Source organism: Salmo salar, chromosome ssa06 (assembly GCF_905237065.1).
Source record: "Salmo salar chromosome ssa06, Ssal_v3.1, whole genome shotgun sequence".
NCBI lineage: Eukaryota > Metazoa > Chordata > Actinopteri > Salmoniformes > Salmonidae > Salmo > Salmo salar.
This window is the reverse complement of record NC_059447.1, coordinates 75,059,513-75,072,026: the sequence shown is the minus strand read 5'-3', so window position 1 is coordinate 75,072,026 and position 12,514 is coordinate 75,059,513. Positions and strand designations below refer to the sequence as shown.

The 12,514-nt window shown below is 47.3% G+C and overlaps 1 protein-coding gene across 5 annotated transcripts in view; it reads right to left on the bottom strand.

Annotated features, from left to right (window-relative positions):
• Positions 1-12,514, bottom strand: part of LOC106608062 (1-phosphatidylinositol 4,5-bisphosphate phosphodiesterase beta-1) — a 278,537-nt gene that overhangs the window by 100,462 nt on the left and 165,561 nt on the right. For all 5 annotated transcript variants that reach the window (XR_001329372.2, XM_045720987.1, XM_045720988.1 and 2 more), the window contains exons 4-5: positions 12,244-12,384; positions 11,441-11,520 (exon numbers count right to left, since the gene is read on the bottom strand). Coding sequence is in view for 4 of the 5 variants with exons in the window: in XM_045720987.1 (XP_045576943.1) it covers positions 11,441-11,520; positions 12,244-12,384 (221 nt within the window). In the remaining variant the exon portion in view is untranslated. The remainder of the gene's footprint in view (positions 1-11,440; positions 11,521-12,243; positions 12,385-12,514) is intronic.

Below are 12,514 nucleotides of genomic sequence, written 5' to 3'. Positions count from 1 at the left end.
AGTATATTTTGACATGGCCTATTGATTCACCCATGTACAGTATATTTTGACATGGCCTATTGATTCACCCATGTACAGTATATTTTGACATGGCCTATTGATTCACCCATGAACAGTTTATTTGACATGGCCTATTGATTAACGAGACACACCAATGGTCAGGTCACTCTGAGGAAGACGTCAGTCACCAGTCCGCATTCTGTACAATGGAGCTAAAAGAAATCTCCAACTCCTTTCTACCTTGAATTAGTCCTTTTGGAAGTTTTTCTTGGTAAGCCCTTCTCCTGATTAAAAATAATCAAGGTCTTGATGAGAATTAGCTAAATTAGGTGTGTTGGTACAGGGCTGGAACTAAAGCCTGCACATCCTGTGTGTCCCTATGACAAGGACTGAAGAATGGTGGTCTAGCCTGTGCCAGCCTGAGATGTTTACTTTCCAGATAAGGCAAAGCTATTTTCACTGCAGGAGTAAACTGCTAACGTCAGAGTTTACCGGAAAGGCCAGTGGCCGTTTACCAGGACCGGTTCCTACTGAGGAGAGGAGCCTGGTCCAATAAAAATAACCAATGTTTCATCAAACAAACTGTCTTTCTTCAAAAAGTGGACTAGCTGGGTTTATTTAGTGTGTGTGTGTGTGTGTGTGCCTGTGTGTGCGTATGCGTGCATGCGTGTGCGTTTGTGTGTGTAAGGGTACTTAGTTTATTTTGGGTCTTACTGAGTGGTTGGAGCTTTTCAGCTCTATGGACAAACATTCACTAGATGGTCAGGATGGCACAACACAACAGGACCGGACAGAACAGGACAGGACAGAACACAGCAGAGAAAACATTCATCATACAGATTTCCATCTGGACTAAGCTAGAATGAATAGCTGAAATAGTTGAATGTGTTTGTGTGACATAATAAGATCTCTTTATTCCATATCAATATGGATATCATTATTTTGTATGTCATGGTTGCCAGTTCTGATTGGTTTCTAAAAACAAGGCTATTACAGGGGAAGAAGGAAACAGAGAGAGAGAGAGAGAGCGAGAGAGAGAGAGAGAGAGAAAGAGTGTGAGAGAGAGAGAGAGAGAGAGAAATAGTGTGAGAGAGAAAGGGAAATAGACACAGAGGGGAAATAGACACAGAGAGAGGGGCGATAGAGACAGAGAGTGAGTGAGAGAGAGAGTGTGTGTGAGAGAGAAAGGGAAATAGACACAGAGAAAGGGGGGATAGAGACAGTGAGTGAGTGAGTGAGTGAGTGAGTGAGTGAGTGAGTGAGTGAGTGAGTGAGTGAGTGAGTGAGTGAGTGAGTGAGTGAGTGAGTGAGTGACAGACAGACAGACAGACAGACAGACAGACAGACAGACAGACAGACAGACAGACAGACAGACAGACAGACAGACAGATAGACAGACAGACAGACAGACAGACAGACAGACAGACAGACAGACACACAGAGAGAGAGAGAGACACAGAGAGAGAGAGAAAGAGGTCTTTTTGTCTTTATTTACTGAAACATTCTCATTTCATTGAAAACTCCCCCCCCCCCTTAAAAATAAAACCCAAAATATATCCTGTACTGCATACATGTACCATACTCACCTTTCAATCTACCACATGATACAAACCAACATCACAATACCAAAAACAATTCCCACTCCTACAACCATATATCCAAAACATCTTCCCCAGCTATACAGACAGCCCCCCAACACACCATCTCTCCTGAAACATCTTCCCCAGCTATACAGACAGCCCCCCAACACACCATCTCTCCTGAAACATCTCCACACTTTTTATCATTCCATATAACTCAAACTCAACCCTTAGGTGCGCAGAGACCATCCATCCCATTAAACATTAGTAAAGGGTCTGTTATCCCCCCACCTTTGACCCTGTTCCTCCTTGTTAGCCAAATAGATAACTTTGCCTGAGCAAACAGAAAATTCTGCAAAACACATTTGGCCTTCTCCTTACTCGAATACCTGTATCCCATTATAAACACCCCAACAGTAAAACCCACCCCCAACCTCTCACACAGACATTCCAACAGAGACATTAGTGACATTAACCTGGCGCACACAGAAAACACATGAATCACAGTTTCTTTCATTACACAGAAAGAACAACCCTGCCCGATTCCCGGTTCAACCCGTGCCAACCAGCTGTTAGTGGCCAGGGCTCCATGAAGAACCCTCCACTGGAGGTCCCCTGACCTGTTTGGTACTGGGGGTTTGTAGAGCCCCCTCCATCTAAAACCCACCATACTCTCTGCCCTACATACCCCCTGCCACTGATGTGCCCTCACTCCTGTTAGGCTCCTAATGTTCCTCACCTTAACACAGAGGTTGTAGAGGGCTTTACATCCCACCCCTTCAAACTCCCCCAGGCTCGGAGTGTTAAAATCTAACAAGTCCTCCAGACCCCCTTGCCAGTCTCCAGTCTCTGCCGTCACCTACAGTGGCGGAAACATTGGTGGCCCCTCTCCCTTTGGCTGCTCAAACATCCCCCTTACCGGCTCAGACAGTGCCTCCTGGACCTCCTCCAGGAATCTCTCCAGCAGCCTAAGAGACGTTATTCCTGTTTGCTGTGCCAAGACTTCCGGGCTTTCCACCCCTCCTCTCCCAGCAGTCTCAGGTCACCCAGCCTTTGTACACCCCCTGCCATCAGTTGCCTCTGCAGGGTGGCCGACTGGACCGATCTCAAAAGAATGGCTGGGTTGTGGAAGATAGGCTCCTCCCACACCCACAGCCCAGGCTCCACACCCCCTTCTCGTGTGGGCCTGAGCAGCTGCCAGGCCTTCAGCATTGCAGAGTAAAAATCTGAGAGACCTGCTGTACTCAGCCTCTCCAGCTTCATGAGGAACAGCTGCCGGTCCAACCCTAATCTGCCAGCTCTCCTCTGTAGCGCGCATGCTGGTTCCCTCCAGCCAACATCAGTATGGTACAGCAGTCTCTACACCGCCTTTAGCCGGAAGGCAGCCATCCTGTTCTCCAGTTCCACCAGGCCCTGTCCTCCTTCGTGAACGGTCATGTACAACACTGCCGCCCTCAGCCAATGATGGCCCGACCAGAAGAAGTCCACCAGCTTGCGTTGCAGGTCTGCGAGCAGACCGGCGGGGGGGTTGAGGACAGCCAGTTTATGCCACAGGGAAGATGCCACCAGGTTATTAATTATCAGCACCCTCCCTCTATATGACACTTGGGACAGGAGCCACCTCCACCTGGCCAGTCTTGACACCACTGCCTGTGACAGCCCCTCCCAGTTCTTCCTGACCCACTTCTCCGAGCCCAGGTACACCCCCAACATTTTAAGCCCTTCACAACCCCACTGCAAACCCCCTGGAAGCAGAGGGGCCCTATCCCCCCATGCCCCACATAACAGAGCTTTGCTCTTGCCCCAGTTTACCTTAGCTGAAGAAGCTCCCTCGTACACCTTCAGACTGGTCTCTAGTGCCTGCATATCTTGACCATCCCTGACCATCACAGAAACATCATCTGCATATGCTGACACTGCTATTCCTGTCACCACATCCATGCCTGTCCAGCACACTCCCTGCAGTCTCCTGCGTAGCAGTCATAAAAAAGGCTCAATGGCTAGTGTATATAACTGCCGCGATAGAGGGCATCCTTGTCTAATGCCCCGTCTCACCCAGACTGGCCTACTGAGCGCCCCTTCCACCTTAACCATACATGACGCCCCAGCATACAACAGCTTCTCACATGTCAAAAAACTTTTCCCACACCGAAACACAGACATCACATTAAACAGATACTCATGGTCCACTCTATCAAAAGCCTTCTCTTGATCTAAAGAGACCAGTCCAAAGTTCACATTAGAACCTCTCGACAAGTCCAACATGTCCCTAATTAAGAACAAGTTGTCTGTGATTGAGCGTCCCGGTACACAATATGTTTGGTCCTTATGTACTATCGAGTCCAAATGGGACTTCAGTCTGTTAGAGAGGACCTTGGCAAATATCTTGTAGTCCGCACAGAGTAATGCCACAGGCCTCCAGTTCTTAAGTTCACACAAGTCCCCTTTTTTGGGTAGGAGAGTCAGAGCCGCCCGACGGCAGCTCATCGGCAACTCTCCTACCCCGACGCATTCACGCAACACGCAAAAGAAGTCCTGTCCAATTATTCCCCAGAATTTTTTATAAAACTCCACTGGAAGTCCATCCACCCCCGGTGCACGACCAGGGGACATCTGGGTTACGGCCTCTGCCAGTTCATGGGACAACAGAGGAATGTCCATTTCATCCCTCTGTGCCAGAGAGAGCTTAGGGAGTCCTGCAAACAAAACCTGGGCATAGAAAGGATCACACACTTCTGCCCTATACAATTCAGTATAAAACTCCACAGTCCGCATCTCACCCACCACAGAGGTCACCCGCCCATCAGACAGCCATAGACAATGCATACCCTTGGCTTCACTGCTCTGTCTTTCCAAACCAAAGAAGAAGGAGCTGGGAGCTTCCATCTCCTTGAGCATGGAGAACCTAGCTCTTACAAGTGCTCCCTTTGCTTTAACCTGGAAAAAACTGCCCAGGTCCCTACGTAATTCAGCTAAATTAGCCTGGAGGCCCACATTGCCTTGCCCCACCATCTCTACCTCCATCTCACTAATACAACACTCTAGTTCCCCCAATACTCTCCTAGCCTCTGAGGATGAGAGAGCTTTGTACTGTTGACAGAAAAGCCAAATTTGGACTTTCCCCACATCCCACCATTGGCTCAGAGACTCATACTCCTCTCTTCGCTGCCCCCACCTTTCTCAAATGGTCTGGAAACCTGAGCAAAAGGTGGCATCTTGTAAGAGCTTTACATTGAACTTCCAATAGGATGCCTGCCGGGGCCCTGGTGAAATAGACAGCCGAGCCATGGTTATGTGATGATCCGAAAACCCCACCGGGAGAATGGTAGCGCCCAACAGCCTATTGCTCCGATTCCTAGACATGTAAAACCGATCAAGTCGGGCTGCATTCACCCTAGCCCCAAAAACCTTCACCCATGTATACTGTCTTGTGTTTGGATGTTTAGTTCTCCAAACATCCACTAGGTCGAACTGATTAATGATGTCCCTTAACACTCCCACTGACACTGAATGAGGCTCTTCCCCATTTCTGTCTTTTGTAAAATCCATTGTACAGTTCCAGTCCCCTCCGACCACCAGAGTCTCCTCCGGCGCTACCTGTGAGAGTTCCTGTCTAAGACACCCAAATAGAAGTCCCCTCTCACTCCCTGTGTTAGGCGCATACACATTTATAAAGACAAAAACCATGTTGTTGATTTCTGCTTTAACAACAAGGAGCCTACCCCTACACACCTCCTTTGAGGAGCACATTTTTACAGACAGACCCGGTGCAAAAAGGACTGCCACCCCTGCACTAAGATTTGTCACATGGCTCAACACACTTGCCCCTTTCCACCAGAGTCCCCAATCAACTTCATTCAACACATCACTATGTGTCTCCTGCAGAAACAACACCTGTACTTTTTTTGTTTTACATATTCACCCAACACACTCCTCTTTCCCGCATCTCTGGCGCCATTTATATTGAGCGAGCCTACCCGAAGAGTCTCCATATGAAGTGGGAGAAAAGCCAGCAGAGAAAAAGACCAATAGCAAAGCTCAAAAAGCCCCAGTGTCAGAAAGAAAATATACATCTAAACAGTGTCTGAAGGTAAACCTTTTCACACTGTTGTGACCCACTTCCTCAACCTAAACCGTTTCCTGGGTGAGAGGACACCATGCCCCTCATTTTTCATAGCATGTTGTACTGATCGTATAAACTTTCTTGGATCAGAGAAAAAAGCCTCAAGATTAACTTTTTTCCCTTGGTCTCATTCAGGAACCTTGTCAGTTCTCTCAACATGTACTTAGACCCTTCTGCTTGACTGGCTGTCAGCTCCGGGCCCATTGAAGAGGAGTCTGAAAAAAATAACTCCTCATCCTCTTCCTCAGACTCACTTTCCTCCTCATCTCTATCTCCCACCCTGACCACCTGCTCTTCCTCTCTGGTCAGGGCATCCCCACAGCAACAGGCAAAGTTTCCATGGTGCCTTTGACCACACCCTTTTTCCTTTTCCACTTGACACCCTCCTCCTCCCCCCAGTCTCTTACACTTCCTCACTATACTCTCCTCATCCACTAGCATAACCTGACTAGACCCAGCCTCATCTACACCACCCTCCATAGCATGACTAGGCCCAGCATCATTTACACCACCCTCCATCACCCTCCATAGCATAACTAGGCCCAGCCTCAGCTACCCCACCATCTCTAGCCTGACTAGGCCCAGCCTCAGCTACCCCACCATCTCTAGCCTGACTAGACCCAGACGCCGCTACCCCACCATCTCTAGCCTGACGAGACCCAGCCTCATCTACACCTCCATCTCTAACCTGACTAGACCTAGCATACTCCACACCACCCTCCATTGCATGACTAGGCCCAGCATCATTTACACCACCCTCCATAGCATAACTAGGCCCAGCCTCAGCTACCCCACCATCTCTAGCCTGACTAGGCCCAGCCTCAGCTACCCCACCATCTCTAGCCTGACTAGACCCAGCCTCAGCTACCCCACCATCTCTAGCCTGACTAGACCCAGCCTCCACTACCCCAACATCTCTAGCCTGACTAGACCCAGCCTCCTCTACCCCACCATCTCTAGCCTTACTAGACCCAGCCTCAGCTACCCCACCAACCCTGGCATGACTAGGCCCAGCCTCTGCTGTCTGCATCTCATTACCCCCTGCACTTTGACCTCGATTTCCCCCACTGGCGCTTGTACCCTCACCTTGTCTACGGCCTTTATGTTGGCACGCAAAGCTCTTATGCCCCAAATCCCCACCCTCAAAACACACCGTAGACTGTCTGTGCTGGCAAACCCTGCATAGAGCCCCTCTAGAAACATAAACACTTGCCTCCGGAACGAAACAACGTGCTTAACGGCATCTGCCTGAAAACCTGCAGACAGTACACGAAAACCGCTAGCAAACTTAACAAAACGACTCAGCTCTTTCCTGATTTGATCATCCGTAATAAACGGAGGCAAATTTGCAACAACTACTCTTGTCGAAGGGGTAGAGAGAGGTGAAACTGGCACCAACTCATCCCTTACAAATATTCCGCTAGCAATTAGCCTACCAACCAAATTTTCTCTTTTCATGAACACCACCACAGCTTTGTTCATTCTAGAAGCAGAATGTATAAATTCAGCTCCTACCTGTTCACCGACCGCGAGCAAAACCTCCTCCACCTTAACTCCATTCTCAGGAACACACCTGAATCCATGCCGTATCGACAGCATCTCCTCCACCTTAACTCCATTCTCAGGAACACACCTGAATCCATGCCGTATCGACAGCATCTCCTCCACCTTAACTCCATTCTCAGGAACACACCTGAATCCATGCCGTATCGACAGCGTCTCCTCCACCTTAACTCCATTCTCAGGAACACACCTGAATCCATGCCGTATCGACAGCATCTCCTCCACCTTAACTACATTCTCAGGAACACACCTGAAACCATGCCGTATCGAAAGCATCTCCTCCACCTTAACTCCATTCTCAGGAACACACCTGAAACCATGTCGCATCGACAGCATCTCCTCCACCTTAACTCCATTCTCAGGAACACACCTGAATCCATGCCGTATCGACAGCATCTCCTCCACCTTAACTACATTCTCAGGAACACACCTGAAACCATGCCGTATCGACAGCATCTCCTCCACCTTAACTCCATTCTCAGGAACACACCTGAAACCATGCCGCATCGACAGCATCTCCTCCACCTTAACTCCATTCTCAGGAACACACCTGAATCCATGCCGTATCGACAGCATCTCCTCCACCTTAACTCCATTCTCAGGAACACACCTGAATCCATGCCGTATCGACAGCATCTCCTCTACCTTAACTCCATTCTCAGGAACACACCTGAATCCATGCCGTATCGACAGCATCTCCTCTACCTTAACCTGTTATGGCTAGGGGGCAGTATTTTCACGGCCGGATAAAAAAAGTACCCGATTTAATCTGATTATTACTCCTGCCCAGAAACTACAATATGCATATAATTATTAGCTTTGGATAGAAAACACTCCAAAGTTTCTAAAACTGTTTGAATGGTGTCTGTGAGTATAACAGAACTCATTTGGCAGGCCAAAACCTGAGAAGATTCCATGCCCTTCTTGATTATCTCTATCCATTACAGGGGATCTCTGCTGTTACGTGACACTTCCTACGGCTCCCATGGGCTCTCAGAAGGCGGCAAAAAGCTGATTCGTGGCTTTGCAGGCTCTGGCTGAAAAAAAGTAGCGCGTTTGGATAGTGGCTGGTTACAGTACTGTGAGACTCAGGCTCGTGCCCGAGTCGACCCCATGCTTTATTTTCTTTCGTCTGTTTACCTAAACGCAGATTCCCGGTCGGAATATTATCGCTTTTTTACGAGAAAAATGGCATAAAAATTCATTTTAAACAGCGGTTGACATGCTTCGAAGTACGGTAATGGAATATTTAGAAATCTTTTGTCACGAAATGCGCCATGCTCGTGACCCTTATTTACACTTCGGATAGTGTCTTGAACGCACGAACAAAACGCCGTTATTTGGATATAACAATGGAATATTTTGAACCAAACCAACATTTGTTATTGAAGTAGCAGTCCTGGGAGTGCATTCTGACGAAGAACACCAAAGGTAATCAAACTTTTCTAATAGTAAATCGGAGTTTGGTCAGGGCTAAACTTGGTGGGTGTCTAAATAGCTAGCCGTGATGGCTGGGCTATCTACTCAGAATATTGTAAAATGTGCTTTCACCGAAAAGCTATTTTAAAATCGGACACCTCGATTGCACAAAGGAGTTCTGTATCTATAATTCTTAAAATAATTGTTATGTTTTTTGTGAACGTTTATCGTGAGTAATTTAGTAAATTCACTGGAGGTTTGCGGGGGGTATGCTAGTTCTGAACGTCACATGCTAATGTAAAAAGCTGGTTTTTGATATAAATATGAACTTGATTGAACAAAACATGCATGTATTGTATAACATAATGTCCTAGGTGTGTCATCTGATGAAGATCATCAAAGGTTAGTGCTGCATTTAGCTGTGGTTTTGTTTTTTGTGACATTATATGCTAGCTTGAAAAATGGGTGTCTGATTATTTCTGGCTGGGTACTCTGCTGACATAATCTAATGTTTTGCTTTCGCTGTAAAGCCTTTTTGAAATCGGACAGTGTGGTTAGATAAAGGAGAGTCTTGTCTTTAAAATGCTGGAAAATAGTCATATGTTTGAAAAATTGAAGTTTTTGTATTTTTGAGGAATTTGTAATTCGCGCCACGCCTATCATTGGATATTGGAGCAGGTGTTCCGCTAGCGGAACGTCTAGATGTAAGAGGTTAACTCCATTCTCAGGAACACACCTGAATCCATGCCGTATCGACAGCATCTCCTCCACCTTAACTCCATTCTCAGGAACACACCTGAAACCATGCCGTATCGACAGCATCTCCTCCACCTTAACTCCATTCTCAGGAACACACCTGAATCCATGCCGTATCGACAGCATCTCCTCTACCTTAACTCCATTATCAGGAACACACCTGAATCCATGCCGTATCGACAGCATCTCCTCCACCTTAACTCCATTCTCAGGAACACACCTGAATCCATGCCGTATCGACAGCATCTCCTCCACCTTAACTCCATTCTCAGGAACACACCTGAATCCATGCCGTATCGACAGCATCTCCTCCACCTTAACTCCATTCTCAGGAACACACCTGAATCCATGCCGTATCGACAGCGTCTCCTCCACCTTAACTCCATTCTCAGGAACACACCTGAATCCATGCCGTATCGACAGCATCTCCTCCACCTTAACTCCATTATCAGGAGCACACCTGAATCCATGCCATATCGACAGCATCTCCTCTACCTTAACTCCATTCTCAGGAACACACCTGAAACCATGTCGTATCGACAGCGTCTCCTCCGCGCTAGGCTGAGAAGCCATCGCACACACCACACCTTCCAAACCCCAGGAAACTTACTCTGTCCTCTTCCACCCTAACTTTGAAAAAACTGTGGATACCGCTAAAACAAATATTGCATTAACCCTCCACCATAGAAAATAAAATGTAAAGAAAATAATCTAGAAAGTTAGTTAGGACAGAGCCCTCCACACCAAACACTCAAACTCCAAAAAACTCCCAGCATGCACTGCAAGAGAGAGAGAGAGAGAGAGAGAGGGAGAGAGAGAGAGAGACAGAGAGAGACAGAGAGAGCGAGAGAGAGCGATAGAGAGAGAGCGAGAGAGAGAGAGAGAGAGAGAGAAAGAGAAAGAGAGAGAGAGTGAGAGAGAGAGAGAGAGAGAGAGAGAGAGAAGAGAGAGAGAGAGAGCGATAGAGGGAGAGAGAGAGAGAGAGAGAGAGACAGAGAGAGTGAGAGAGAGCGATAGAGACAGCGAGAGAGAGCGAGAGAGAGAGAGAGAGAGAGAGAGAGAGAGAGAGAGAGAGAGAGAGAGAGAGAGAGAGAGAGAGAGAGAGAGAGAGAGAGAGAGAGAGAGAGAGCAAGAGAGAGCGATAGAGAGAGAGAGAGAGAGAGAGAGAGAGAGAGAGAGAGAGAGAGAGAGAGAGATGATAATGAGTTGCTAAGAGGAACCGAGGGATGAGTCACAACAAAGTCAACGGTCTATATGTGTGTGAGAGTGTGTGGATGTGGATGTGACTGTGACTGTGCGCAAGTATGTGCGTGTGTGCGTGTGTGTCTGTATGCATGTGTATGTATGTGTGTGTGTGGTGTGATACATGTCGTGCGCATCCCTTTCCATTTCCACCACTCTCTCTTCTACATATTTTCCTCCATCTCACCCTCACTCTTTCCCCCACTTTCCCTCTCTCTTCCTATCTCTTCTCCATCTTTTCCTCCATCTCACCCTCACTCTTTCCCCCACTTTCCCTCTCTCTCTTCCTATCTCTCTTCAACTTTTCCTCTGTCTCTTCCTCAACTTTCCCTCTCAATTCAATTCAATTCATATACATAAGTGAAATTAACAATACAAATGAACAGTAAACATCCTCTCTCTCTTCCTATCTCTCCTCAACTTTCCCTCTCTCTCTTCCTCTCTCTCCCCATTCTTCCTTCCACCACCCCCTCTCTCGTTCTCTCTCTCTCTCTCTCTCTCTCTCTCTTTCTCCCTCGGGATACAAGTAGTGTGAAGCGATGTGAAGCGGGGCAGAGTGACCCTCCACCCTGCAGCCCATCAGAAGGACTCTGATGGATGTGAACAGCACTGCTACCTCTTAGTGTGTGTGAGTGTGTGTGTGTGTGTGTGTGTGTGTGTGTGTGTGTGTGTGTGTGTGTGTGTGTGTGTGTGTGTGTGTGTGTGTGTGTGTGTGTGTGTGTGTGTGTGTGTGTGTGTGATGTGTCCAGGGACTTACGCTTTCTCCAGGCATGCTTCTCTGGACATGTTCTGGGCCAGTAGGTTAGACGCCAGGCCAAACAACTCTTCTGCCCACTCCTGCACCGGAAGAACACACACACACACACACACACACACACACACACACACACACACACACACACACACACACACACACACACACACACACACACACACACACACACACACACACACACACACACACACACAATTGGAGGTGCAAACTAGCCACCCACACACCAGACCTTATAATTACACACTAGAGAGTGTAGGTCTAACTAGCTGAAATAACTCACACTTCATGGACTGAAATGGCCTATTTATTCATTAATTAGTAATAAGCACTTGATACATCCCTTATTCATAATATCTTAATATAAGTGTTGGCCAAACTCCGAAGATGACTAAATTACTAAATTATGGGCTCCCGAGTGGCACAGCAGTCTAAGACACTGCATCTCAGTGCAAGAGGCGTCACTAGAGTCCCTGGTTCAATTCCAGGCTGTATCACATCCGGCCGTGATTGGGAGTCCCATAGAGCGGTGCACAATTGGCTCAACGTCGTCCGGGTTTGTCCAGGGTAGGCCGTCATTGTAAATGAGAATTTGTTCTTAACGGACTTGTCTAGTTAAATAAAGGTAAATAAAAAACTCTTTTTTTTTTACCCTACATGGTCAAATGAATATCAACTAAATCAACTATACCCACAATAAAACCTTTATTCATGTTTAATAATACCTTATTCATGTGTACTAAATACCTTATTCAGGTTTCATAGAGGTGTTATTAATGTGTATTTACCTTGGCGATCTCCTCCTGGAAGGCCATGAAGTTGAGATATGTGATGTTGACCATGTCTGGTCCGCTCACCACCGTGAGCATCCTGTTCTCCATCTTCCCCACCAGGGTGCTCACGTCCAGAAGCTCTCGCAGCTTCATGTCCTATTTAGATACAGAGACACAATAACACAGCAGGTAAGTAACTTGTCAATACCACAACAACTAGTTGTAATACTGTATCCATTCCCTCGCCCACATCATACACATGGCTTCATGCATTTCACAAATACAG